The following is a 24,684-nucleotide window of genomic DNA, read 5'->3' on the forward strand; positions in this document are numbered from 1 at the left end:
AACGAAGACATTGAACTTTCCTTATTAAAATGCAAAGCCTAGTGTCTTCTAGCTTTTTGAAGAGCTTTTTGTCCATTATATAATCTGTAAAGTAGCCAAGAGTTCCTCAGAGGCAGGACATCATTTAGATTTAAAACAATTATGGCTTGTGTGTAAAATAACGATGTGGCATAACCATTCATGGGGTGGCAACCACAGTTTTAATTTTGTGGCAGAACTCGTGGATACCTCCAACATTTCATTTGCCATAAAGACTGTACCAAGGTACCCTGGAACAAAAAAGGTTTAGTCATTTTTATTCTACTAAGTAGATTCTTGTATGACTAGAAAGCCAAATGACACAGTTATGAGCATAGACCTTTTATTTTTTCCAAGGTGTTTGACAGTGTAAACATACATAAAATACATATTAAAGTTTAGATGCTTTATATTTTATGCAGTAAGTTGAAGCTTTAAAAAGAAAACATTTCATTTAAAAAAAAAGAAACTCATTCGTTTTACTTCATTAAGACAGTAGAATAGCAGCAAGTACCAAGACATTGTGCACTTCTTTTATTTAAGACAAGTTACTTCATTTACATCAGTGTCAGAAATATAAGACTGGCTTTCTTGAATATTTAATATAGCTTGAGTCACTGGTTAGATAGGGGCGTATTTTCCCAACTATACATCAGGAAGGAGTTCTTTCATTAGTTTCAGAAAATGCGGACCCTCAGACAGCCAGCATGACCACAGCATTGAGCATTAAGAGAAATGAAGCATTTACTTTCCAAGAACTTGCCACAGAAGAAGGTAAGCGAGTCTTTACATTTGTGGTTGTCTCTTCCCTCCGTAAGTTAAGGGTTGTGCTTTGTTGAGGCATTTCAGAGAAATTGTTTGGCATGCCACTAGTAATACTTAGGGTCATGGGTGTTGGGGATGATTTTGTTGAGCTAGTGAGGCTTGTGTTTGTAACCATTCCATCTTGGAGATGAATAGTTAGAGTTGCAGCTGCTGCTTCATGTGGATGTATCATTTCTGTGGATGTATCTTCTGGATAGGGCACAAAAGCCTTGTCGGTGCTAGTAAAGGTGGTATCTTTGCTTAGAGTGGCACCAAGCGTTGTTTCCTTTGTTCGATATTGTTTGGGTATTTTGGTCACTTTGGATTGAGTTACCATACTCAGAGAGTTAATGGTGTCCACTGTCTGCATCCCACTTAGAGTGAACAAGCTTGAGGTAAATCCAGAAGGTGTAGGGTATATGTTATGTTCCTTCAAAGATGATATTTGGCTAGAACAGGGAGTCCCTATCACATGGGCTTTTGTTTCCATCATCCATTTAAGTAAGTAAGTAATATTTTGTTTGTGGTCACATGACCACCTGTTATTGTAAAGGGTTATCTCTTGCAACTGAAAGAGTTGGTCAAAAGCTTGATCTGGAATGAATGTGAACTTATTGTTGTGCAGGTAAAGATGTGTGAGATATGTCAGATTTATTAATGTTCCTGGAAGGATTTGTGTCAAGGAATTGTTAGACAAGTCCACGATATGTAGTTTGGAGGGCATGTTGGTTGGAACTGTCCAGAGTTTGTTACTACTGAGGTTGAGAACCTCAAGACTTCTTAGTGTATTTTTAATGAGGACAACCTTTTCCAGCATATTCTTAGAAACATCCAGATATTTAAGGTTCCACTGATAAGCAGTATCAGATTTTTCAAGCAGTTTAATGTTGTTGTTAGCAGCAGACATGTTCCAGAGGGACCGAGGTAATTGAGCAGGCAGGCTTTCTAGCCTGTTGTTTGAAATGTCCAGGGTCCTCAGATTGGTATACTGGGTTAACTGGTTATGCAGATCAGTAAAATGGTTATAAGACAGATTTAAGTGGATAATATTCTCTTGCAGTCCAGATGGTAATATAGTCAAGTTTCTACCTGAACAGTCCACATGCCTGTGCCTCTCGGTGCATATACATTGGAGAGGACAAATGCATAAAATACCAGGTGTGAGAAACAGAAGGATGAACAGGCTGGGAGACATTTTCAATATCTGATATTCCATCAAAGCCTGGAAACAAACAGATACACCCTTCTTTTAATATGCAAATACAATTAGGCATCTGCATGGGTCAGTTAGCATTAGGCAAAATTTTCAATAAACCTCGTTGTTGTTGAGTCCTTTTATAATTGTTCCAGTGATTAAACTAACAAAGCTCCCCTTCATTTATAGTCCAAATGCCTAATCCTTCAATTGAGGCTATGTGGTAGAGAGACTCTCTCTCCCTACTCTCTCCTGCATTTTCTCCTTTTTTTCTCCTTTCTTTTGCCATAGTCTTTCTTATTTATCTTCCCAGAGCCTTGATATTATAAAATGACATTCTCAGCAAATAAAGAGTCAGAATCTTAAGCTATTACTATTTTTTATAATTTTTTTTCTTACTCAGATGGGGAAAAATGGCTGTCGTGTCTGTTTTGGTTTTTTGTTTGTTTTTTTTTTTTAAGATCTCTGCGGTAATGAAATAGTCAATGTGTGTGTAGGATGAGATTTTATTTAGATAGTCAAACAATACTTTGAAATTCACCTTTGTCTTTTTAGGATAAATATATCCTTGCAAAACATTTCAAGGCACTTGAAAAATCAGATCAACACCGTACCTTTAAAACTCACATTTTATAAAGTGATTTCTTTTCTGTATGTTTCAGTGCCGATTCTAAAGGAAAACAATATGTATATTTACAAAGTGAATGCATATTAAAAAGAAATCCCTCAACTGACACTGCAGCAAATTTCTGGTGCATGCACTTGCTATTGAATATATATCCATTCCTAATGTTGACTTTCTCTTATAAAAAGGAAAAAGACAAAAATTCCGAAGTCGATTTTTTACTGATTTAAATAACAGCTTACCATAGTGTCGTCTTCAACATCAGCATCTCATTTTCTCCGGGAAACTTAAGCTTAAAGGTCGCCTCGTTCTGGAAAGTGGGAACCGCTTCTGGCTGCGGGCTGTGCTTGCCTGCTCAGCTGCATTGTGTTGCTGTGAGCCGAAGCTCTGCAACCACCTGATCAGCACCACACAGGAGGACTGCAGAGCTGTCATTGGTGCTGACTCAAATTTATTGCAAGAGGTGCACACGCAACAAAATGGACCAAAAAACATTTTTTTTTTAAATTTACAGCATTGAGTGTACCCATATATCTCAGATTTGCTGTAGAATGGAGAACCTCCTGCACATTAGACCTGGCCCTTACTCATTTCTCTGTATTTGCCTGGGCTTAAGTTCCACATTTTAACATTTGCCTCATGAAGAATTTTTGGTTCTTCTTAATGCCTCTGCTCTTCATTCATTTTATATGTTGACAAATGTTGAAAATGAGTTTGACCTTCCTTGTGGATGGTTTTCTAAGATACTAGTTTAACTATTTTTAACTCTGCCTTTTCATGTTTTTTTTTCCCTAAAATTGTACCATTGTCGTGTCACTTTTAAAAATAACATAATACAGTCTGTTTGATTTTTATATACCTCCCCCCAACATAGTGATTATTATGTAAAATCAGCTTTTCAAATTTATCAACCACTTAACTGTTCATCTTTTGGAGAAGCACTAAAGTACTTAAATATGATTATTTTTGTCTTTATCTTTATGATACAAAGGATTATTTGACCCAGGCTACATACAAACAAGGCTACATTTTTTTAATGAGCATCTTATGTTTTTAATTATCAGTTCATGTGGTAATGTACATGTGTTTTATGTCTTTTGGGTTAAAGATTTTTTTCTTCATGAAATTACTTTGGTGAGTGGATATAAATATTGTTTCTCTAGAGACATCTTTGGTACTATATGACCATTTATTTGATTTAATGTTAAAAAAACAGCATAAATTTTCACATTTTATTTTACTGAGGAAACAACTAATAGTTTTTAAATTACATGAAATAATGTAAAAGGAAAACTTTCATTATGAGCTTTATAAAATACGACCAGATTTATGATAGTTTCTGCTCCACTTTTTAGTGGACTGATTGTGTAAATACTGTTAAAACTCGAATCTAATTTCTAGAATAACCAATTTACCTTAGAAAACAAAGTCATGGCATTTTATTTATCAGATTGTTACCATTTAAAAACCAGCAATTATTAGCACATTACATGTAAAGAAAATCTGTTTATGCCTAGTTACTAAATCTTATTTTTCCTCTTAATTACATTTGCCATTATTTTACTCCTAATTTTACCCTAAGTAGAATTTGTTGTATTAAAAAATTGAAGTTTATTTTCTTAGAAATAAGAAAGTTTATTTTCTTAGAAAATAAACTATACTCTAGGAGTCATCTTTTTTATGAGATTAATGTTCCTCGAAAAGTACCTACATTTTAGAAGTCTGCAGTGTTAGAAATTTATTATTGATTAGGTACCTTATTCCCACTTTACTTTGAGGGTTCGGCCTTGGACTCTTTAATAAGACTCTTTCTGTGGATTTCAGAAACCAGTCATCAGTCTTAGTGCTTAAAAATAATGTGTTCAAAATACTACGTTCAGCAATATTGTTGTGGAAATAAGGAATGATTCTTTTGACATTTACGTTTCTTCTATTTCAGCTTCGGTATGTTTTACGCTTCAGGGGATGTGACTGAGGATCAGTTTAGCAAACAGATCTCTCCTTTTAATTTTTGGAAGTTTCATTACTTCCAAAAGTAGAGTTATCCAGTTCCATTATACTTACTGGTATTTTTGTTTGAAAGAAGGAACATGTTATTTCATTATGAATTTGGCTGCATCAGGATCAGATTTTGCAGCATATAATAGAAAATTTCAAAATAATAGTAGTGGCAATGTTTCCTATTTCAAGTTTGGGGACATACCAAATTGCTCCTATTATTCAAAGATTATTATAAAATTCTCCAAAAGAAAATGTTGAGGGTGTTGTCTACAGCCATACCACCCTAAATGAACCAGATTTATCGTCTAATCTCAGAAAGTGGGGTCGGGCCTAGTTAGTACTTAGATGGGAGAAAAAGGCGACTACATTTTAACATATTTGAATTGTAACCATCTGTCCTTATGATTTAAGAAATTCTTGTGAAGTAAAATAATAGTATATTACTGTAACTCAAAAGAAGAATTTTTATAGGCTTAAGTGTTTGTTACAACTTACTTTAGATGTTATTCAGACACATTACATCTTAGGTAAGTCTGTGAAGTAAGTAATTACAGCTGTTTAGGCAACTATTATATTCTAGACTAAGCAGTAAATTAATTTACATATTCTTTGGTGAAACACACTGTCCTAGGATATATTACTCCAACATTGTGAAAGGTATAACAAATTACCAGAGAACAACTATCCCATGTTAATCAACAGTTTGGAAATCCAATCAGTTTATCTTTGTTACTTAACTGTATAAAATTTGTTGTGCTTATTTGAGAATAAAAGCATTATATTCTCTATTTTTGGTAATATATAGTTGGCTATTCAGACTGAATTTACTGCTGAAAACAGCAGAGAGTACTGAATAAAGAATTTGAGAAGCATGGAAAAACTGACAAGACAGAAATTATCAGGTCAAAATTCAAATGAATCATTCCCTTCTCCCACTTCACTACCTTTTTTTCCACCCCCATGCCACTGGATTTTTGCCAAAACTCAGTCATTTGTTCCTTAGAATGTCTCTCATCTGGATTTATCTGTTTGCTTCCTTGTGAAGATTTAATTTGTTCCTCTATCCGCCATATTTCCTATAAATGGTTTCTAACAGCATTAACATAATTGCTTATTTGTATCATCCTACAGTAGTTTCAAAATAATACCAGTATTGCTACAGATAATCAGATTACAGACTACTGAATAAAATTTAAGATTTCTTTGCAGCTCTATTTGTTCTTAGAATATATTTCACTAAGGATGTATAGTCAATTCTGTATTCTGATGAAACTGGAAGTAATTGTTTTCTCCATTTTTAATATCACCAACTTTACATAAAGTTAGTTTTATTTATTTTAGTTAATTACTAGTTTTTAGGGACAGCTTAAGTCCAAACTGTATAACAAGGTATCTTCCGGGAAATCTTGCTTCTCTGTCCCCTCCAGTCTGTTCCTTTCCTCTTCTTATTGGTGACTATTTTTATTAGCTTTTGGTTGTATCTTAACAGTCTTTCTTTTTGAAAACAAACAAAAATATGTATGTGTAAATCATATGTTCCTGTCCATCCCTTCTTATATAAAAGGTTACATACTAAATAGACCGCTACACATCTTATTCTTTTATTCTTAATAATATGTCTTGAAAGTCACTCCATGTCAGTACATAGGGATCTTTCACATTCATTTCATGATGCATAGTACTCCATTTGGAAGTATACCATGGTTTATTTAATCAGTGCCCTGTTGATAGGCGTCTAGGTTGTTTCCGGACTTTTGCTGTTATAGATGATGCCACAGTGAATACTCTTGTGTCTAAGTAATTTTATATTTTGTCCAATGAATCTTGGAAAAAGTCCCTGTAAGTAGGATTGCTGAGTAAAAGGGTAAGTGCATTTGGAATTTTTCTGGATATTACCAAATTTCTCTCTATAGGTTGCACTGTTTTGCAGTCCTACCAGCAGTATATCAGGGTGTCTAGTTCTGTGAAGCCTCACTATAGGCTTTGTTGCTAAACTTTTGGATTTATACCCATCTGATAGGGATTGGTATTCCAGTGTAATTTAAAATGTATCTTTCTTATTATGAGGAAAGTTATATACTTTTATATGTTTTTAAGGACTATTTGAATTTTCTCTTCTGTGACTGTCTTTTATATGTTCTGCATATTTGTTGTGTTGTGGGTATCCCCCATCCACGTTTAGGTTTTTTTAATTTTAAATATATAAGCCCTTTGTCTTAATTTAAGTTGTACATTTTTCCCCTAGTTTGCCTTTTGTCTTTAGACAAAGGTGTTTTTTTTTTAAACATTTAAAAAGTTTACCTAATTGGATTTTCCTTTTTTTTAAAAAAAAAAATTGCTTCTGGATTATAAAAGAATTCACTTATCTTTGTTCTATTATTTGTATAATTTCATATTTTATATTTAGGTCTCTGATCTATTTGGTGTTTATTCTTATGTACTATAAAGTATGGATCCAATTTTATCTTTTTCCAAATATCTGTCAGTTGTCCCTGTACTTTTCTGCTGATTTGGGATTTTAGTTTATTTCTGGACTTTTCATTCTGTTCCATTGATCTGTTTGTCTAGCCATGCGTTAGTATCACAGTGTTTTACTTATATATAGGTGCCCATATATTTTGCTGCTTTACTTTTTGTTCAGAATAACAACAATTAGAGTCACCCTCATCTGGCTCTTTGTGTTGCCCACCACCAACACCAAATGGAATATATATGTGATACATGTCTGTTGCAGTACATAAAGTAGGTGCTCTTTGGTCCTATGTTAGTAAAGAATGCTGAACCAAGAGTCAGGGAACAAACTCGGCTTTCCGAACCACTTCTAAGCAAGTCATTTACTCTCTCTGGGCCTGTTTTCTCAGCAATTAACAAATAAAAGAAGTTGAACTAGATGGTCTTGAGTGTTGTTTCTGAATCTGGTTAATACTTATCTGGTAAAAGCACCGCTGGTATGTAGTCCAGTCTACTTTTTATTCCCCTGTGCCTTGTCCTTTTGCCATATTCTGAAAAATACTTGGTCTTCTGAATCCTGCTTCCTTAATCTTTTCTGTAGGTTTTTCTTTGTTCCAGCATTTTCTTTTCTCCTGTGTTTCTTTTATTAGCTTGCATTTCTTTCTGCTGATTAGGCAAGGATTGCCACTGTTTGGCTACTCAACTCCCACTGACCTCAGTGAGGAAAAATTACATGAAGTAAATAGGAATTATTTTCCCCCTGGCAGAGAATTTCTTAAAAACAAAAACCAGCTGTTGACAGTAGCCTGTTCTTCTGTGGCACAAAGAACAGAAGGCAGAAAACTGCCTGTGTAGTGTTCGAAGAAATCAGACAAGACTATGACCAGGTCACAGCTCCTTATTTATCTATGAGGATTGGTATTTCCCTGTATTTCCTAATATTCCTCCTTCAAGAGGTCAAGAAAGAAAGTGATGGAAAAGAGGAGTGAAAGTGTGAAAAGAGCCTGCTAGGTAACAATCTTACATGTGAAAAAAGAAAAGTTATGATTGAAGGCATGTCTAAGTCTTGACCAAATATAAAAACTTTATATCTTACTTACCCTAATTACAATACTTAAAATTAAAAAAAAAATAGGAAATTCTTAAATTACTAATTGTTGTTGGATAAATTAACCTTAAAAGTGCTAAATTTGAAAAACATATGAAAAAACATTTTAATGTGGAAGACAGAAGAAAACCAACATAGTTTGACAAACATCATGCTTATTCAGGAAAAATAAGCTCAAGGAAGTGTTTCTGCAGATAAGTTTTAATAGTCAGTAAGGGATTTCTTTAAAGATTTAAAGAGAAACATTATATATAAAAATTTTAATGTCCAAAAGTCTGCTAGTTTTTATTAAGATGGAGCTTTGTTAGTTTCTTGAATACCAGTGCTGCAGATAAATACTGAATTTTATTCTGACAAAACCAAAACTGTGAGAGGTTCTTCAAGGATAGGTTACCACTAAGGCCACCACGTTTCATTCTAAGGGACTGTTTCCCCCAGGAGTTTGGGAAGGGGTAAGGAGGGCAAAGAAGTCCTTCTGTAGGCACAGGCTGGCATCTCCACCCGTGTGAGCCAATGAGCTCTCTCCATGTTAACTTTGTCAATGATTGGGTCCACCCCTGCTCTGATTACTCAGATTTATCATTTGTCAGGTAATGAATAAAAGATGAAATTCTGCATAAGAACGGTAGTTTAAGAGTTTTTATATATGAGAAAGCATGAGTTTAGTGAAAGTTGAGAGCCATCTCTATGTTGATATAATTGTTTTTTTCTGAAAAAGTCATCAGAAGTTGGAATGAAGCCATACAGGTGTATTTTTTTTAAAACTTTCGTAAGATTTCATTTTGTTTGGGAGCTTGAGACATATAGAAAAGAAACTTTTTAAAGAGGCTAGTTTTAAAATGTGTGCTCCTCCAACAAGATAGGAAAATGTCTGCATTTTATGGTGCATGGTCATATTTTTTTCAGAGTAAATATCTCCAACCCCCTCAATTTGTTGTTTTAATATGTTTGTTTTACCCTAATTGTTTCCAGTGAGAGCTAAAAGGAAATTTCTCTGTTCTCAAACAGGCATTTTAACCTCTCACCCCCACAAACTTGGAATATTTAATATCTGAGATATTAATTTAAAACTTAAGAGTTTTGTTTAGAACTTGAAGTGTGTATTTAAATTCTCACCTCCCCCCTCAAACTTTGAAGTGGAAAAATAAAATTTTATTTATTCACAGCTTTTCAGGGAAAAAAAATCTTTTGGGTAATAATAAGTATATGTAGATTGCTTATTTCCAAAATGGTTTAGTTATTGATAATACATACCATATTGATACACATACCATCCACATATGTAAATGTACTATACTTAAAAGTTAGGTCCTATAGCCAGTCAATAGATCACTGTTACATAATTTTTAAAAATTCTGCTTACGCATATGGGCTTTGAGCAGATTTCAGGTAGTTCCTGAATAAAAATCAAAATTGGCTACCAGGTGCCATTTAATATAGTTCATCACGTGAAGAAAAACAAAAGATAAAGTCCTTGGAGAAGAATGGAAAATCAGCTGAAAAGAAAGTTGTAATATTTATAACAGTTCTGCAGATGGAGGTGGCAGGGATTCATTGAGATCCTGATCAGAGTCAGGAGGAGTAGGAAACTCCTGACACTGGATCTCGTTGGAATCTTCCTGGTTTTTCACAAAATCTGCTGATGGCAGGGGCAAGTTAGGTGAGTCAGGGGGAGGTGGAAATGACTGTTTGACCTCAGAGTTATGATCTTCACAGACTTGATGGAGACAGTCCAGAGGTGGTGGGAAATTGGTAGAATCACTTGGAAGAGGAGATACAGTTGTCATTGTGAGATTGTCAGATTGGTTACTCTCCTGCCCTTCCAAATCAGGAAGGGGAGGAGGCGGTGGAGGCAGATCTACATCATCTGAAGAAGAAACTGCAGTGCCATCTGTTGATCCATCAGCACTATCCTCTGATGTACCATTTGCTTGATCTTTTATTTTCTCTGTTTTGGGGTTTTTGGAATCGTCAATGTTCTCACTTGATTCAAACAACTTAATTTCTAAATCATCTGCTAAAAGCGTGCTTTTGCTTGGTTTCCAGGCCATAAGTGAAATAATTGATGTACGTTTTGTAGATACTTCATTTTCTCTGATGTCATCCAAACACATATCAGGGGTTTCACCATCAGCAAATGGAGACCTACCTGCCCAATTTTGGTCGTTTGACACTGGTTTTCGCAAGCATTTCCATAATACAATCATGATTATAGCTACCAACATAGAAGTCATAATTACACCAATTAATATGGCAGCTATTGAATTAGAATTGGTACTCTTTGGGGTAATTTTGTTACTGATAGTTTCTAGGATGAATCCTGGTGTACTTCTGATAGCTCGTTTTGGTTTTGTGGCTAGATTATGAGCAGTCGTTGGTGTTAATTTTCTAGAAGTGTGCATAGATGATGGTTGTTGAGGGGGAGTATAGTCAAATGGTGGTGGTTGTCTGGTAGAAGTATGGTCAGATGATGATAGTTGTCTGGCAGAGGTGAACACAGGTATGGCTGTTCCTGGGAAGGAGGCGTTGGCCATTGGTATTGGTTTTCTGGTGACATTATGGGCAAGCGGTTGTCCAGCAGAAGTGGATGCTGCTGGTTTCTCAGAAGAGGCATAGGCAGCTGGCGTTGGTTGTCCAGCAGCAGCTTTAGCAGTTGATATTGGTTGTCCAGAGGAAAGGTTGTTGAATTGCGTTCGTTGACCCAAAGGATTCTCTGTTGTACCTTGAGAATTAGTGGAGACATATGGCATTGATGATCTAAATAAAGTAGACTGTTGTTCCTTCTCTGTTGTATTCGCCTCTGTCTCCGAGAAAAATACATTGTTCAGGTGTCCACAAAACAAAATTAAGATGAAATATTTGGCATCCATTTCAGAATGTTTCCTCTTTACCAGTGGTTTTACAGTAAAAAAAAAAGAAAGACAATAAGGTATCATTTAGTGTTTAGCATAAAGGAGGTAGTTACTTGATAAGTATATATCATTCCTACTTTAGTTAGGCTTGATCTACTATAGGCTAATGTGAGCAACTTTTAAATATACTCTAACTTATTATGTAACATTTGGACCACATAGGCAGTGATCTCTCTTAATTCTTTCATAAGGTCAGTACTTGGCCCTGCTGCCCTTGTAGCTTTATTACATTACAGGTCTTCATCTCACAGCCGTGCTTCTCAAATGCATAGGCTCTGTATGCTGGTACCTCATGTGCTCTACTTTACCCTCCTTCTATTGCTAGAAATACTTTGATCCTGCTGCCTTGAAGGATACCAGTAACTATCTGTTACCTAATCAAGTGGTCTTTTCTTCTTTTTTTTTTTTTTTCCTCTCTTGATCATCTTCCTTCATGTTAATCTCACTAGCTCCTGTTTTTCTCTTGCCTTCTAAATATGGTACTTGATACGTACTCAGTCCTCACTCTTAACTACTTTTCTTAATCCTGAATCTGTGAGGTTTTAGCGCTCACCTTTACACTACAGCTCCCAAACTTGTGTATCCAGCCTTAATTTCCTTAATTCTTGTTCCATTTGTATGACTTCTTGGTGGATATTTCCATGTATATATCCCACTATTAGCAAAATTCAACATACTTAAAACATAATTTATCTTCATCTCAAAATGACTCCTTTCCCAACTCCTCTATTTTTGTTAATGATACTACCTTTGTGAGTTTCTCATGCACAGAGTCCATTGTATTAAGTAATCTTTGCAGCGGCATCAGTGTCTAGAACAGTGTCTTTATATTAGGATCTCATATTTTTAAAGGATTCAGTTCAACTTATAGTCCTAGGCTCAGAATCCTGAAGCGGTCTTTGACTCTGGTTGAGTCAGTCCTATCCAGTTAGTAAGTAGTCCTGCTGCTGCTTTTGTTTATTTATTTATTATAAACAACATCTTTGTATCAGGTCCTGTTCTGGTTTAGAAGATACCAAAAAAATTTTTTTTTTTCATTTCTAGTGATAGAAGCAAACAGAAAATAAGTAAATACAATAATTTGCTAAGTTTTATCACAAAGCTATGCAGGAGATGCACAGAGGAACTAACCTAGCGTGGGAGGGCTTCAGGGAAGTTTTCTCAGAGAAGTAAAACTTGAACTGAATCTTGAAAGGTTTGTAGGAATTAAGCAAATGAAATTTTTCAGCCAGGGGAACAACAAATGGACATAGGAAAAGAAGGTATGGGTGTAAGTTTGGTGGGTGGAGTGTTTTGTGGGATGGGGCAGATGCTAAAACTTGAAGGGTTTTAAGTTCCAGTTATATTTCTGCCACCTAACTACCTAGCTAACCTGAGAACTAGTCACTTAATTTCTCCTATTGTCAAATGCCTTATCTCTTAAGTGAAGACAGTTTTCAGCTCTGTGTATACTACTTGTTTTGTACATCATTAAACACAATGTTAACTATTTAGTTATTTGTTAACATTAAGGAAAGGAAAATCTCAAGGTGTTACATCCTGGAATATATGATTCAAAACTATAGTTTTTGTGTGATTTTTAGGCCAATCTGAGAGAGATTTGATGGTCTTTGCAAGGTACAATAAATGGAGAAGAGGAATTCCTTCAAGTTTTGCAAATAAATAGACTTTTCAGCATATTTGAGTAATTCTCACTGCTCATTTCTCTACCATTTGGTACACAGTGATGACAGATTACCTTATTTTAGTAGGAGAAAAGACATGTGATTTTTTTTCCTGTACAGTCTCTTCCTCTTTGTTTTCTAATACTTCAAGCCTAAATTTTAAAATATTTCTGCTTTAAACTTTCCTGCACACTGCTGATGAATTAATCTTCTTACAACCATGTATGATCAGATTACTGTTCCCTTTCCTCTAGGGTTCCCCATTGCTGTCAAGATAAAAATTCCAAACTGAGTTTTCTTCCTTCTGTCTCGAGTTTACCAGTCTAGACGCATGTCTCATGACTGAAACTTCTTATTCAGCCTCTTCCCCATCTTACATACTTCCTAAACACACACTTTTTTCCCCCTAAACAGACACTTTTAATTATGCTATTTTTCGCCATCTCACAGTGTGTTCTCTTTTATCCAAACCCAGCCTCTTTCACCTTCTGGCTGCCTAATTTAACCTGTCCTCATCTGTCAGACCTCAGCTCAGATTTCCCTTCTGAAACCAGATTCTCTGTGACTGATCACAGCTGAACGAGCTCGGCCATTCCCTGGATCCGCCTCGTTCTTGTTGTCTTTATGGTTTCTTAGAGAATTCTTCATGTATGTTCCTCACATTTCTTTTCTCTTAAATAATTGTGTTTATTTTTTATTACTTAACTTTTCACACTTTCTTTTTATTATCCCCACCCCCTCAAATAAGATTACAAAGAAATGTGAAGGAAAAAGGAAAAATCCTTATCTTGAACATACTATGTACTATACCATCTCAGGTGTTTTACATACTTCATTTTATTTAGCCTTTAAATGATTCTATGAAGAAGATGGAGGAATCCTTGATTTACAGATAAAGAGACAAATTCAAATACATTAAGCAATATGCCAAATGTTGTATCCCTGTTAGTGACAGATTGGGAATTTATACCCAAGGCCATCTGATTCCAAAGCATACGCTCTTTCTTATTTTCAGCTGCCTCGTGTTTTTATATTTTGATTCCTTTACAGCAGAGTGCTGTATGTGTTAGGAGCTCAGTAAACATTTAACCTGTATTGGACTTCTAGGTTCTTTACCATTTCGCCTTTTTAGTACTTTTTAATACTTTCACCAGAATGTAAACGGAGAAGATGAAATCTAAGTTACTAAATTACGCTTTATATCCATTTTCCAAAAGGTTTAGTGGGGAAAAATTTGAAACTTTTGACATAAATACGGGGACTTGAATCATCGCTAGATAGTTATCATCTATGCAGTTCCTCCCTACTATTCTTACTCCCCCCCACAAAAAAGCCTCATTAGAAAGTGTTATTCTTCAGAGTTTCATTTTAGTTTTTAAAAATGTCATCCATAGCAACAGAAAATATAGGCCATGAATTGTCTTCAGCAAAAAATGTTTCTTCTTTTGTGAGTTTGCTTAATTTTTTTTAAAAAACCCACACGGTTCCTTTTTTCAGTTAGCTGAAAAAGGCATTAGAGAAGGAAAGAGCCCAAACAGGAACATAATTATAAACCCAGTTTAGTTTGTAAGATCAATTTTGATAGGTTCATAGCTTCTTTTGTTAATAGGAACATCACAGGACCTTCACTGTGTAAGATTTTCCACTTGTCATTTAAGGGTTGCAGCAGTATTAAAACCGAATTCTATTTTTTACCTATCCCACTCCTTTCTCCAACTCCTCAGTTAGCTGTCTACCCTCTTAGTGTCTGTTACATCAAAATACTAGACTTTGTCTTAGAATTCTTCTACAGCAATTCAGAATAGTCCACAAAAAAGGAACCAGATTTAAAAGAATAAATAGGGGGTATAATAATGAAGAATCTGAATTTTTTTCTAGTTCAGAGACAGTGAGGCCAGTGTTATTACCAGTGCAGAAAGCTATTTAACATGTACTTTAAGTATATAAAAACCATGTGTACCTGAAGTGCCAATATTATTTCTGCAGGAAAAGAAGGTAGAAAGAACCATACGGGGCAGTGGAGTAAGTAAAAAGGAGGAGAAGATGTCAGATAAGATGAAATGAAAAGGGAATGCAAAGGGAGAAAAAAAACACAGAAGAAAAAATAAAGCAAAACTTATAGTAAGCAGCAAATACATGGAAAAGTGGAATGTAAACTGATTAGAGAAGGAAAAGAAGAAAAGTTAAAAAACTGAAGAACAAATAGTGATTATATTTAGCAAGAAGTTAGGGTAAAAGATTAAAGTGGACGCAATTAGAAGTTGGGGGAGAAGGCAGAAGTAGATGAAAGAAGGAGCCACAAAATGGTATTCTCTGTCTTTGTGGATGTGGGGAGCCAGTAAAGAGGAGAGATCTTCCCAAAATGGAGGACTTAAATCACCCATCTTGTCAAAGTCACTTATCTTTCATTTCAGGCTCTCGTATCTGCTATAAGTATCTTTAAGATTCATATTCATTCTCATTCTCTCTCTCTCTCTCTCTCTCTCTCTCTGTTCCTGGCACTATCCAGCAGCGTACTTGTTAATTACTCTAAAGAATCTATGCACAATCTATGCAGTGTTTTTCTAGAAATCCCTTAGTCTGCTGCTCAGGCAAACTCTGAATTTGTCTACCTTTGTACAACAGTATTTTGCTCCTTATTTTAGGTTGGGACTTTGAGATTTAAGTCTGTGATTTTGGTCCTCTGTTTTTCCTGAATATTGAAGAATTTTTAAAGAGAAGAAGAAAAATATCAGCTGTTTTAACTAGACATTTTAAAGGCAGTTATAGTGAAGCAGGAGTGCCCATGTATTAGACATGTTCTCATAGACATAATTCGTAAGTACGTAAAAAGTTTAGCATTTAGTAACGCTGTTAAGTTGGATATGATAAGATGTCATTGTCTTTTAAAGGGAATCAAGGAGATTTGGAGAGCATATCCTCGACAAGGCAAGTGTAGGTAGCAGTATCAAAAGTAGCATCTGAATTTCAGTTACTTTGATATACTGTTACAATACAGATACGGTAGATTAAAATTTAGTGGTACTGCATCTCCAGCTAATAAAGTTATGAAACTAGGAAAGGAAGAAAACAGCAATTCCGTATCTTGAGGAAGAGCAGAAAAGGAAATTAACTTTGAACTATGATAGGAATTATTTGATGACCATCTTTTTTTGATAATAATAGCTACCATTTACCAAGTACACACCAATGCTAGGCACTACCCGTTTTAATGAGCAGGGTGATGTTATCATCATCTTACAAATAAAACTGAGGCACAGAGAAATAGGGTAACTTGCCAGAGTATCACAGATCTGAATAGTGCACTGACACAGAAACCAGTCAATCTTGTATCGGAGCTTTTTCCTTCTATTACATTCATAGTAAAATTATGAAATAAGAATACAAATGAACTAATTATTATTTTGATTTCTTGCATATGTGTAAGCACATTTGACTGTCCTTTATGATTGGATTACCGAATTCTGTTGATTCTTATTTTGTAGTTGGCTTTATTCCTTTGATAACTATGTAAGTTTAAAAAGCTAAATATCTAATCTGTTCTTAGAAACAAGAATTAGTACATATATGTAAACTAAAGAAAAGTGCAGTATACTGTATATATGTATTTGCATGCAATATAATGTGTATGTGCAGTCGAACTATAATAATTCTATCTAATAAAACTGAGAAAGGAGGAAAAAAAAATAATGCTTAAAGAGGAGGGGAGATGTGAACTCTCTGGGCACAGATACGTAGGTAACTTTTGGAGGTAGTCTTGTATAAAAGTTTGGAAAAGAACTACCAGAAAACCATTTTAGTCCTGTGACTGAAAACGGTTATGGAAGTTTTCAATGGTTAGTCTATAAGCTGTCATATTTGAGGTGATATTTAAAGATTGGACACTGAGAGGCATCAAATTTATATTTAACAAATTCAGACTTATTCAGAATTCATAATTTCCTTCAAAGTAGAATTACATAGGAGTTAGTTGAAAAACACAAGCACTGTTAAACTCTACATTTGGGGCTGACCCTTTAAAAATATATAGATACATCTTGTCCAATAAAAGGATAAGAATCTTTATCTTTTAACTTCTGTAATAGTTACTTAGAAGAAATCCAAAGTAGACTGCTGTAAGGGAGAGTCATAAGTACTTAATGAAATATTGAAGTAGGCTGTCACCCATTATGAATTTATTATTCTGTGATATTACATATCTATGTAAATTCTTTGTCATCGTTTATTTTGGAGGATATTCACTTTATAGTTGCCCAGTTTACTCACAGAATAACCATCTTTTCTCCATATTAACAACTTTCTATTCTGTGGGTGTTCTTTTCCCAAACTGTTTACTAAAGGCTCAAATACGTGACAAATATATTGATGGTATAAGTATATGTACACATATTTTATCATAGTAGTTTTGTCTTAGCTTTAGAATGTTGGATAATATTTTCATGTCATTATTACTTAAATTTAAATTTCTATTTGTAAAAAATAAAGCATATATAATGATAATGAGTATCTCATCCAATCACCTTTGATTTCCTTTTTTTTTATTTTAATTAAGTGAAAGTGACCATTCTTACTATGGAAACTAAAGAAAATTTAAAAATGAAAATAATGTAAATCTATGGATTATGCTATATACAGGAAAATTTTATAGAAAGCAAATCAGAATTTTTAATAATCAGTGTTTTGGGGTTGTAAATGCAGCCATATCCCATGGATTCTAGTTTTATTTCCAAGCCTTAGAAATAAAGCTTCATCTGCCATGGCTATAGTTTATTTCTTTTGGTTACAGAACAAAGGTTAACAAACATAATGATTAAATAAACTTTAAAGGGCTTATATTAACCTAAGTGAAAATTTTTCTCCAAGGCAAACTCAACACTGAATTTTTAAAATTCCATGTGATAAAACCACAATACCTGCTATACACATCTGTAGACTGTCATACTTCAAGTCTCAAATAATAACGACATTTTGGTTTTAAAAATAAATTTTACATAAAGCAAAGATTAAACCAGATTGCCTATGTGAAAAGTTTCTTACCTCAGCTTTAACTTCTTTTGCAGAATGCTAAATTCTTGCTCTAACTGGACATTTTGGTGATTTGGCTAAGAAAGCAAAAGGAGTGGTTTAATTCAGATTATAAATGGTCCTCTAGCAAACCGAGATGGTTTCTGTAGAAAAAGAGGAAGTTTATCTGTAGTTGGTTCCGGAAGTGCAATAAGTCACAAAATGACTAAGAAATGTACTACTTTAACAGAACTTATTTTGAAACACAGTTTGGAGCTACATGATTTGAGTACTTTTAATTAGCACTTATAGGTAAACATTTGAGACTCTCTAGTAATGTGATTGTATAGTTTAAGTGTTTAAAATAGAACCTTGGAGAGAAAATTGTATGTTATAAGGAAAAACTGCCAGTTCTGTTATTACCCATAGTGAGATTTCTTTTCATAAGAGGTAAATGATGTGTCTTGTTTACTTGTATGACCTTAGGCAAGCGCTGCACTTCTGAGTCAAATATTCTGGAGGAATATTTTTATTACTAAGTTTTGTGAGGATTAAGTAGAATAACATGTATAAATGCCTTACACACAGTAGATAGCCAGTAAATGTTAATTTTGTTTCTTCATACATAATTTAGGCTAAGCCCAGGTATAAGTATAATTAATTTTTCACCAAATACTTTACCAAATGATTTTTGAGTTTTAAGTCCACAGCTCTTTGACTACTCACAGAACAGTTAACTCTCAGGTCAAAAGCAAAATGGGAATCATCTTTTAAATAAGTTAACTAAGCAAAGTATGTTTTGAGAAGAGTATGGGTCAGTCTGAATACAAACTTCTTTGGGCAAGTCACCTTCTGGCCTCTTTCCTCATCTGAAAAATGGAGATCATAATTCTTAATTTATAAATGTATTATGGGATTAAATAAATGTAAAGTGCCTAACATGACACCTGTTATAGTGGCTACAGTAATTATTAAACCATGCTCTGCTTCCCCCCGGTCACTGCAGAGGAACACAGATTATTAAGACCTAGTTCTTAACTTCAAGGTACTTATGATTTGGTACAAAAAGAATAGATTTTTTTTTTCTTTTTTAGGTGACTTCTGCTCTAAAGCAGAATATAATCAATATGGTATAATTTTTTGATTCACTGTTTTTAAATCCCTGAATTAATCATGCGAACCATGTCACCCAAGAGTAGAAAACAAAAGTGTCTTTGTTCAAAAATAACTTAAAATTTGAATTCAAAACATATCTTAACCTGTCATCTTTAAACACTGGTCAAGTCTGGAAAGGAACCACTTCTGTTTATTCATGAGCTACTATTGGATGTTGTCATTCTGAGGTTGTGTGTTTAATAGCTCAGATAGTGATGAATTTTAAGTATTCCTGCAGTAGGAGCTTTCTGTTTTGTGAGAAAATCTTTTACCTGTATGTTGAATAGGAAGTAGTTGCCTAGTTAATTTCTTATTTAAAAAAAAAAGACACTAATTTGTTTCCTCTGACCAGTATTTATATATGACACTTGGTTCAAGGACTCCTATGTGTTATCACTATTTATTCTAGTACACAATCCCAGATTTTTAATTTGCACAGAATGGGAGCTCTGCCCAGTTTAATTTCAAGTGTGGTCCTTTTTATCCCTCAAAAGATGTCACCACGACTGGCATGAGTACTCTCTTGCTTTCTTTTTTTCTTTGTTGATATTTACCGTTGTCTGGAATAGTATGTTTATGATTTATTGCTTAGAAAATGGATTTTTTATAAATTGGTAATAAATTGATAATAAGATTGATGCTTTTTTTTTTCTCCCCTATCATCATTTTAAGATGCAACCTTAAAAAAAAATGTAACCTAGATCTTTGGAGCCATGGAGCTTTTAAGAATTGAATTTGGTATCCAAGAGTAGTATGACCTAGGAAATTATGCAAAAATTATCAATGCCTGTAGCTCACCCCATTCTAATTAAATTAGGAGGGGTGTGAATTAGGCATTGGTGGATTTAAACTCTTCGGGTAAATCTGATTCACAGGACGAGAGTCACTCACCTAGGAGAGAGGATAAGGTTGTGGTCATACTTGGAAAATATATATAAAATCTTTTCTTAAATGGCTAGCATTTTGCCCCAAATAAATGCCCCAATAAGGGATGAGTTTTGTTTTGTTTTGTTTAATGTGGCCTGATCTTTAAGTGTGCCCTGTGTCAGTTTCAGTGGACAGTTGGAAAGTCTCTCAAACCAATTTTTGTAATATATTGAAGATTTAAGTCTGGACTTAAATGTAAGTCATTGTTTTTCTTGAACCCAGTTTCTTTAAGGGTTAAACAATTAACCTGAAATTAGAACAAACACACACACATCTTTGCTTATGTCATATTGATAGTAAAAAAATAAAACTGGTCATTTATTAGGCCACTTGGCATTCTTGAAGTCGAGAAGTTGATCAACCTTTGGATATTTGCGATAAATAATCCAATAAGCAATACTTACAGAGTGATGTTACACTTAGATATGCTTTACATTTACACTGGCCTTCTCTTGTGACTGTAAATCTCATCCGTTTCAGTTGTGCTGTATTTCTTTCTGATCTTTGTAGTGTGAGCCCTAAGGTAATAAAGTGAATGCAAATATACGTAGTAATTTTTATTCTAATGAGTCTTAATTTATTATACAAAATCAAAGGTTGTAATTAAATATTTATAGTAGAACAACACTTTCTTATGTGTACCGTATGTAAAGATGAAAACATCTAGCATAACAATTAGCTGTGCTGATATATGAGCTGGCATGGATTCTGTCACATTCAGCAAAGAAAGTACCATTTAACTATACAGTTCAACTCTACGCATTAGGAAGGTGACTTCTATTAGATGTTAAAGCATATATTTGCCTCTCATGGCACACTGAAACTCTTCAAAATTTAATTACATTTAGACAAAGATCATCTAACTACTGTTGCTGGACAGGAAATCTTTATTTAATTGTTCCTTTCTACCTCTATTAATTCCTTCACCTCATCTTTAAAACTTTCCTCAAATGCTTGTTTTATTTTTTAGCTTTTTAAAATAGTCAGTGTCAGAACAAAAGTGCAGTTTAAGTAACTGAGTAATCAGGCATACTTCTCCCCTTCTCACCTGCTTGATTCTAAATTGCAAGGCCTGCCATGTCAAGTTTTAGACCATCAGAGCAACACACTGGCTTTAAGTATCAAACTGACTTCATTTTGACTCCCGAAACTTTCTCATTGCCACTTTGCATTTTTCTTCATTAAAGCATCCGTTAGTTGGTGAGTTGTTCAGTTCCTTCTCCATCTTTTCTTGCCCTTGTAGCTGTGAGCACGCCAGTAGATTGCATCATTAGGTTGGGCCCTGTGAGCTGTTTTGCTCTTTTCCAAGTGTCTGATTCAGCAGACCATAGACCGCTGCTTGCCAGGAAATCGCCATTGCTTCTAGGCTGACGCTTGCCTACTTGTTTTGAACGTCGGAGAGATGAGACTTTGTTTGCCAGAACCACAGTTGATAAAAATAAAATGGTACAGATAAGAAAAAGCACTGCGATTATAATTAAGCAAACTAGCATGGCCATTTTGTTGTTGTTTTCCTCACAAGCATCTTTTTTGAAAATTTTACTGTGATTTTTGCTTGTGTTTTCAATGCTCTGGGCTGTTGGAGAACTCTTCCTGACAACAGAAGATATATAAAGCTCCAGTTCAGTTTTAGGAGTTAAAGACATCATGTGAGATGATGTTGCTATTTCAGGCATGTTTGTAGAATTACCTTTTTTATCTACTTCAGAAGTTGTAGGGTTTGTGTTAATGTTTTCATTTTGGCTTCTGCCTGTCTTATTTTGAATATCTGGATCCCAGACAACAGTATTATTAGTCCACAGATGTGTGTAGTTTGCTTTTGTTCCGGGAGACAAAGAAAAAACTGTTGTCATCAGAAAGGCAAGGTGCAGGTAATTTCCTGTGTGTTCCATGTCCTTGAGTGTACTGGTAATCTGTTGGGATAGCAATATAATTTGTTAACTTGTGAGAGAACAATGGTTCCTAGTTTGGGTAATTGTAGTAAAAGATAGACAGCTGATATGTTACAAATAAGCTACAAACTCATGCCTGACATTTGCTATCCTGCTTGAGTTCCTTCTGAACCGATTTTTTTTTCTATTAAGCTACATTATAAAGAAACAATTTAACTTATATTATTCTTTTAAATGCTAAAAGATAGCATTACAAATAACTACTAATCATTGTAAACTGAATACCATGGCTTTATGGTTTTCTTCCCCTTGAGCGTTCTGGACTTTAGTTTTGAGTCAGATGCTTCTGCTTTTACTTTGATTCCTCCTTTTTTAGTTCCTGACCATTTAAGGAAACTCTTTGCAGAAACTCCCCACCCTCTAACAAATGTGTCACCAATCGTTATAGTAACGAAGAAATGTGACATTTTGCTTCATGTATGAAAAGAAAATGCAAAAAAAAAATTTTTGGAGGGATAGTCAGGAAAGGGGAAGTATGGTAGCACCAAAAGAAAACAGACTTCAGATAGGAATTCAAGGTGTTCTTTTTTCTTCTTTGGTGTTTATCTTGAAGCTTAGAATAAAGCTGGTACTTAGAAATATATTCTCAATATTGTGAAAGCTGTTTTATGGTTGTGGGTCTCTCTTTTCACCTCTCTATTCCCTGACTTACTGTGGTTTTCTGCAAGCAAAAGCATGCCACTTTTCTCAACCTAAATGTCTGTCATGACAAGGAAAAAGAGGCAGATTTCTTTTGAATAACCTCAAAAGTCCAACAAAAGTGATTTACTTTTCGAGGGGAAGGTATGGCTCAGTGGTATCTATCAAATAAATAAATAAATAACACCCCCCCCCCAAAAGAACCAAACAAAAAGAATGATTGACTTTTTTCATCATTATTTTCTATGAATATTTTGACATAATTTTTAAAAATAAATTATGCAATCAGATAGAAAGAAAAACAGCATCAGGATCATGGGGATTTAGGCTAAAATGGGACTTCAAAGCAGATCTCAAGTCTCAGTATATAAATGAAGGAATTGAATTTCAGTGTTGGCTCTGAGGTCCCTAGAAGCCAGTCCACAAAGGAAACAAGCCTGTTCCTGATTTTCATTACCCACCGTATGATTGAAGATTTAGTTTAAATACAATGGGTATATCTGTTCCAGGTACTGGTAGACCAGCAAGAAAGTTTTATCACCGTTACAGGATTCTCTCTTGTAATATTCCAGTTTGTGCTACTTTTGTAAGAGTATTTTATTGTTAGCATTTATTTGAATAAGGAAGTAGAAACAGAAGCTAGATTATTCTCCTGAGAGTTTCTGAATAAAACTGCCTATTTAAGAACTTTATTTATGTCACAGAAAGTTCTTCTCAGAGTTGAATGTGGGGCCTTTTTTTTTTTAATGCAGAGTTTGATTCTGTAGGTCTAGGAGGGATTTGAGATTCTGCATTTCTAACCCACTCCCAGGTGACACAGATGCTACTGCTAGTCATGTTTCTTTGAGTTTCAAGGTTTTTTTTAAGAAATAGTTGTTATATTGTCATTGGATAATATTTGTATACTATTGGTATACTGAAATTGAGAATAACAAATGTGGTATGTTGTTATACAAATAAAAGTAGCATATAATAAACAATGCTAACTGGAAACAAACCTGTGAAGTAATATTTCATATTGATAACAGGGAGGAAAAAGACCTTTATTTTGTGTTTGAGAAATAGGATTACTTTTTTAAAGATTATTTTTTAGATTATGACCTTTAATGATAGTTAAAAAGACTGTACACTGACGTCTACGTAATAGTGTCTAGCTTCAATTTTTAAGTTGAATGACATAAACCTTTGGATACTTTATGATTCTTTCACAAAGAGAAATACTTTAAATTGGGTTAGCAAGTAATTTCGATCCTTTTATACTAGACTGGACTTCTGCATTAGATGCTAAAACAATTTAAAGCGGGTTATTCTTGTCACATTAGTTCATTAACAATGTGGTACGCATCACAGTGTTTGTACACATTTTAACAGTGCTTACCACGGGATAGATAATAGGCCCGCTGTTGATTGTCTTCAGCCAGATGTACTGTCATCCCCAAATAAACAAACTGTTAACAAAATGAGACTTTCTCTTACCCTTACAAATGCCTAAAAATAGAGAGCTGTCTCTACATCCCTAATTTATGCCATGGAGGCCAGGTTATGTTATCAAAAGTTTTCTTTATCTCTGGTCATTTTCAATAAAATTGTAATGCTTAAGCATTGGTAATGAGAAATTTATTTTTTAAACTTTTTAAAATAACAAATGAAACTTTACAATTCACTGTACAATCTAAACTCAAATCGTTCTTAATCCTAATTTAAAACAGTGTTAAAATCTTTCCGTTTCCTTCCTGAGTTTTACTTACTAAGATGGAAAAAAACAGCATACAATTTCAATTACTAGTGCTACTTTGTTAGTAAGATTCTTAAGTACTGTTTGAAAGCACTTCCTCAAACACTAATCTGTACAAAGTTAAGTGAAAAAGCAGAAGAAAAGCCATACATATATGTGACCTACCTTACAAAATGGTTGTTCAAAATCTTATTATAACCTGATTTTAATAAGCCACTTCTTTTCTTGTCTTGAAGCACAGCTTCCAAGTAATTTAAAGCAGGATAGACTTGGAGAGTATGAACTTAAAAGTAAATCTGCAGTAAAAAAAAAAGGATATGTACAGCTAGCTTTCCACTAACCACAGATGACACATTTCCTTTCCACTGCAACTAAAGCACATGTCACAGGGGAAAAAAAAACAAAAACTCCAACTTGTCTAGTTGGCCACTGGCATAACAGGAGGCTTTGTAGAACAAATCCCCGCCTCCAGGGCAGGGAGGGTTTTCTGCTTA

The 24,684-nt window shown here is 34.4% G+C and overlaps 4 protein-coding genes across 10 annotated transcripts in view; 1 reads left to right on the forward strand and 3 right to left on the reverse strand.

Moving 5' to 3' along the window:
- NF1 (neurofibromin 1) overlaps positions 1-24,684 on the forward strand; it is a 225,415-nt gene that overhangs the window by 158,618 nt on the left and 42,113 nt on the right. The gene's annotated exons all lie outside the window — the stretch shown is intronic.
- On the reverse strand, positions 345-3,241 carry OMG (oligodendrocyte myelin glycoprotein). Its single transcript, XM_006184902.3, has 2 exons — positions 2,885-3,241; positions 345-2,044 (listed from the first exon to the last, which is right to left on the reverse strand). The coding sequence occupies exons 1-2, from the start codon at positions 2,885-2,887 to the stop codon at positions 713-715; spliced, it is 1,335 nt and encodes a 444-aa protein (XP_006184964.1). The 5' UTR covers positions 2,888-3,241; the 3' UTR covers positions 345-712.
- On the reverse strand, positions 9,333-19,756 carry EVI2B (ecotropic viral integration site 2B). Its single transcript, XM_006184903.3, has 2 exons — positions 17,816-19,756; positions 9,333-11,087 (listed from the first exon to the last, which is right to left on the reverse strand). Exon 2 carries the CDS (start codon positions 11,070-11,072, stop codon positions 9,720-9,722), a length of 1,353 nt encoding a protein of 450 aa, XP_006184965.1. The 5' UTR covers positions 11,073-11,087; positions 17,816-19,756; the 3' UTR covers positions 9,333-9,719.
- Positions 20,413-24,599, reverse strand: EVI2A (ecotropic viral integration site 2A). Its single transcript, XM_006184904.3, has 2 exons — positions 24,356-24,599; positions 20,413-21,777 (listed from the first exon to the last, which is right to left on the reverse strand). The coding sequence occupies exon 2, from the start codon at positions 21,754-21,756 to the stop codon at positions 21,058-21,060; it is 699 nt and encodes a 232-aa protein (XP_006184966.2). The 5' UTR covers positions 21,757-21,777; positions 24,356-24,599; the 3' UTR covers positions 20,413-21,057.

This window comes from Camelus ferus, chromosome 16 (genome assembly GCF_009834535.1).
Source record: "Camelus ferus isolate YT-003-E chromosome 16, BCGSAC_Cfer_1.0, whole genome shotgun sequence".
NCBI lineage: Eukaryota > Metazoa > Chordata > Mammalia > Artiodactyla > Camelidae > Camelus > Camelus ferus.

What these genes read in the sequence shown, in the direction of transcription:
- EVI2B (XM_006184903.3), bottom strand. Translation starts at nt 11,072, where the DNA reads ATGGATGCCAAATATTTCATCTTAATTTTGTTTTGTGGACACCTGAAC.
- EVI2A (XM_006184904.3), bottom strand. Translation starts at nt 21,756, where the DNA reads ATGGAACACACAGGAAATTACCTGCACCTTGCCTTTCTGATGACAACA.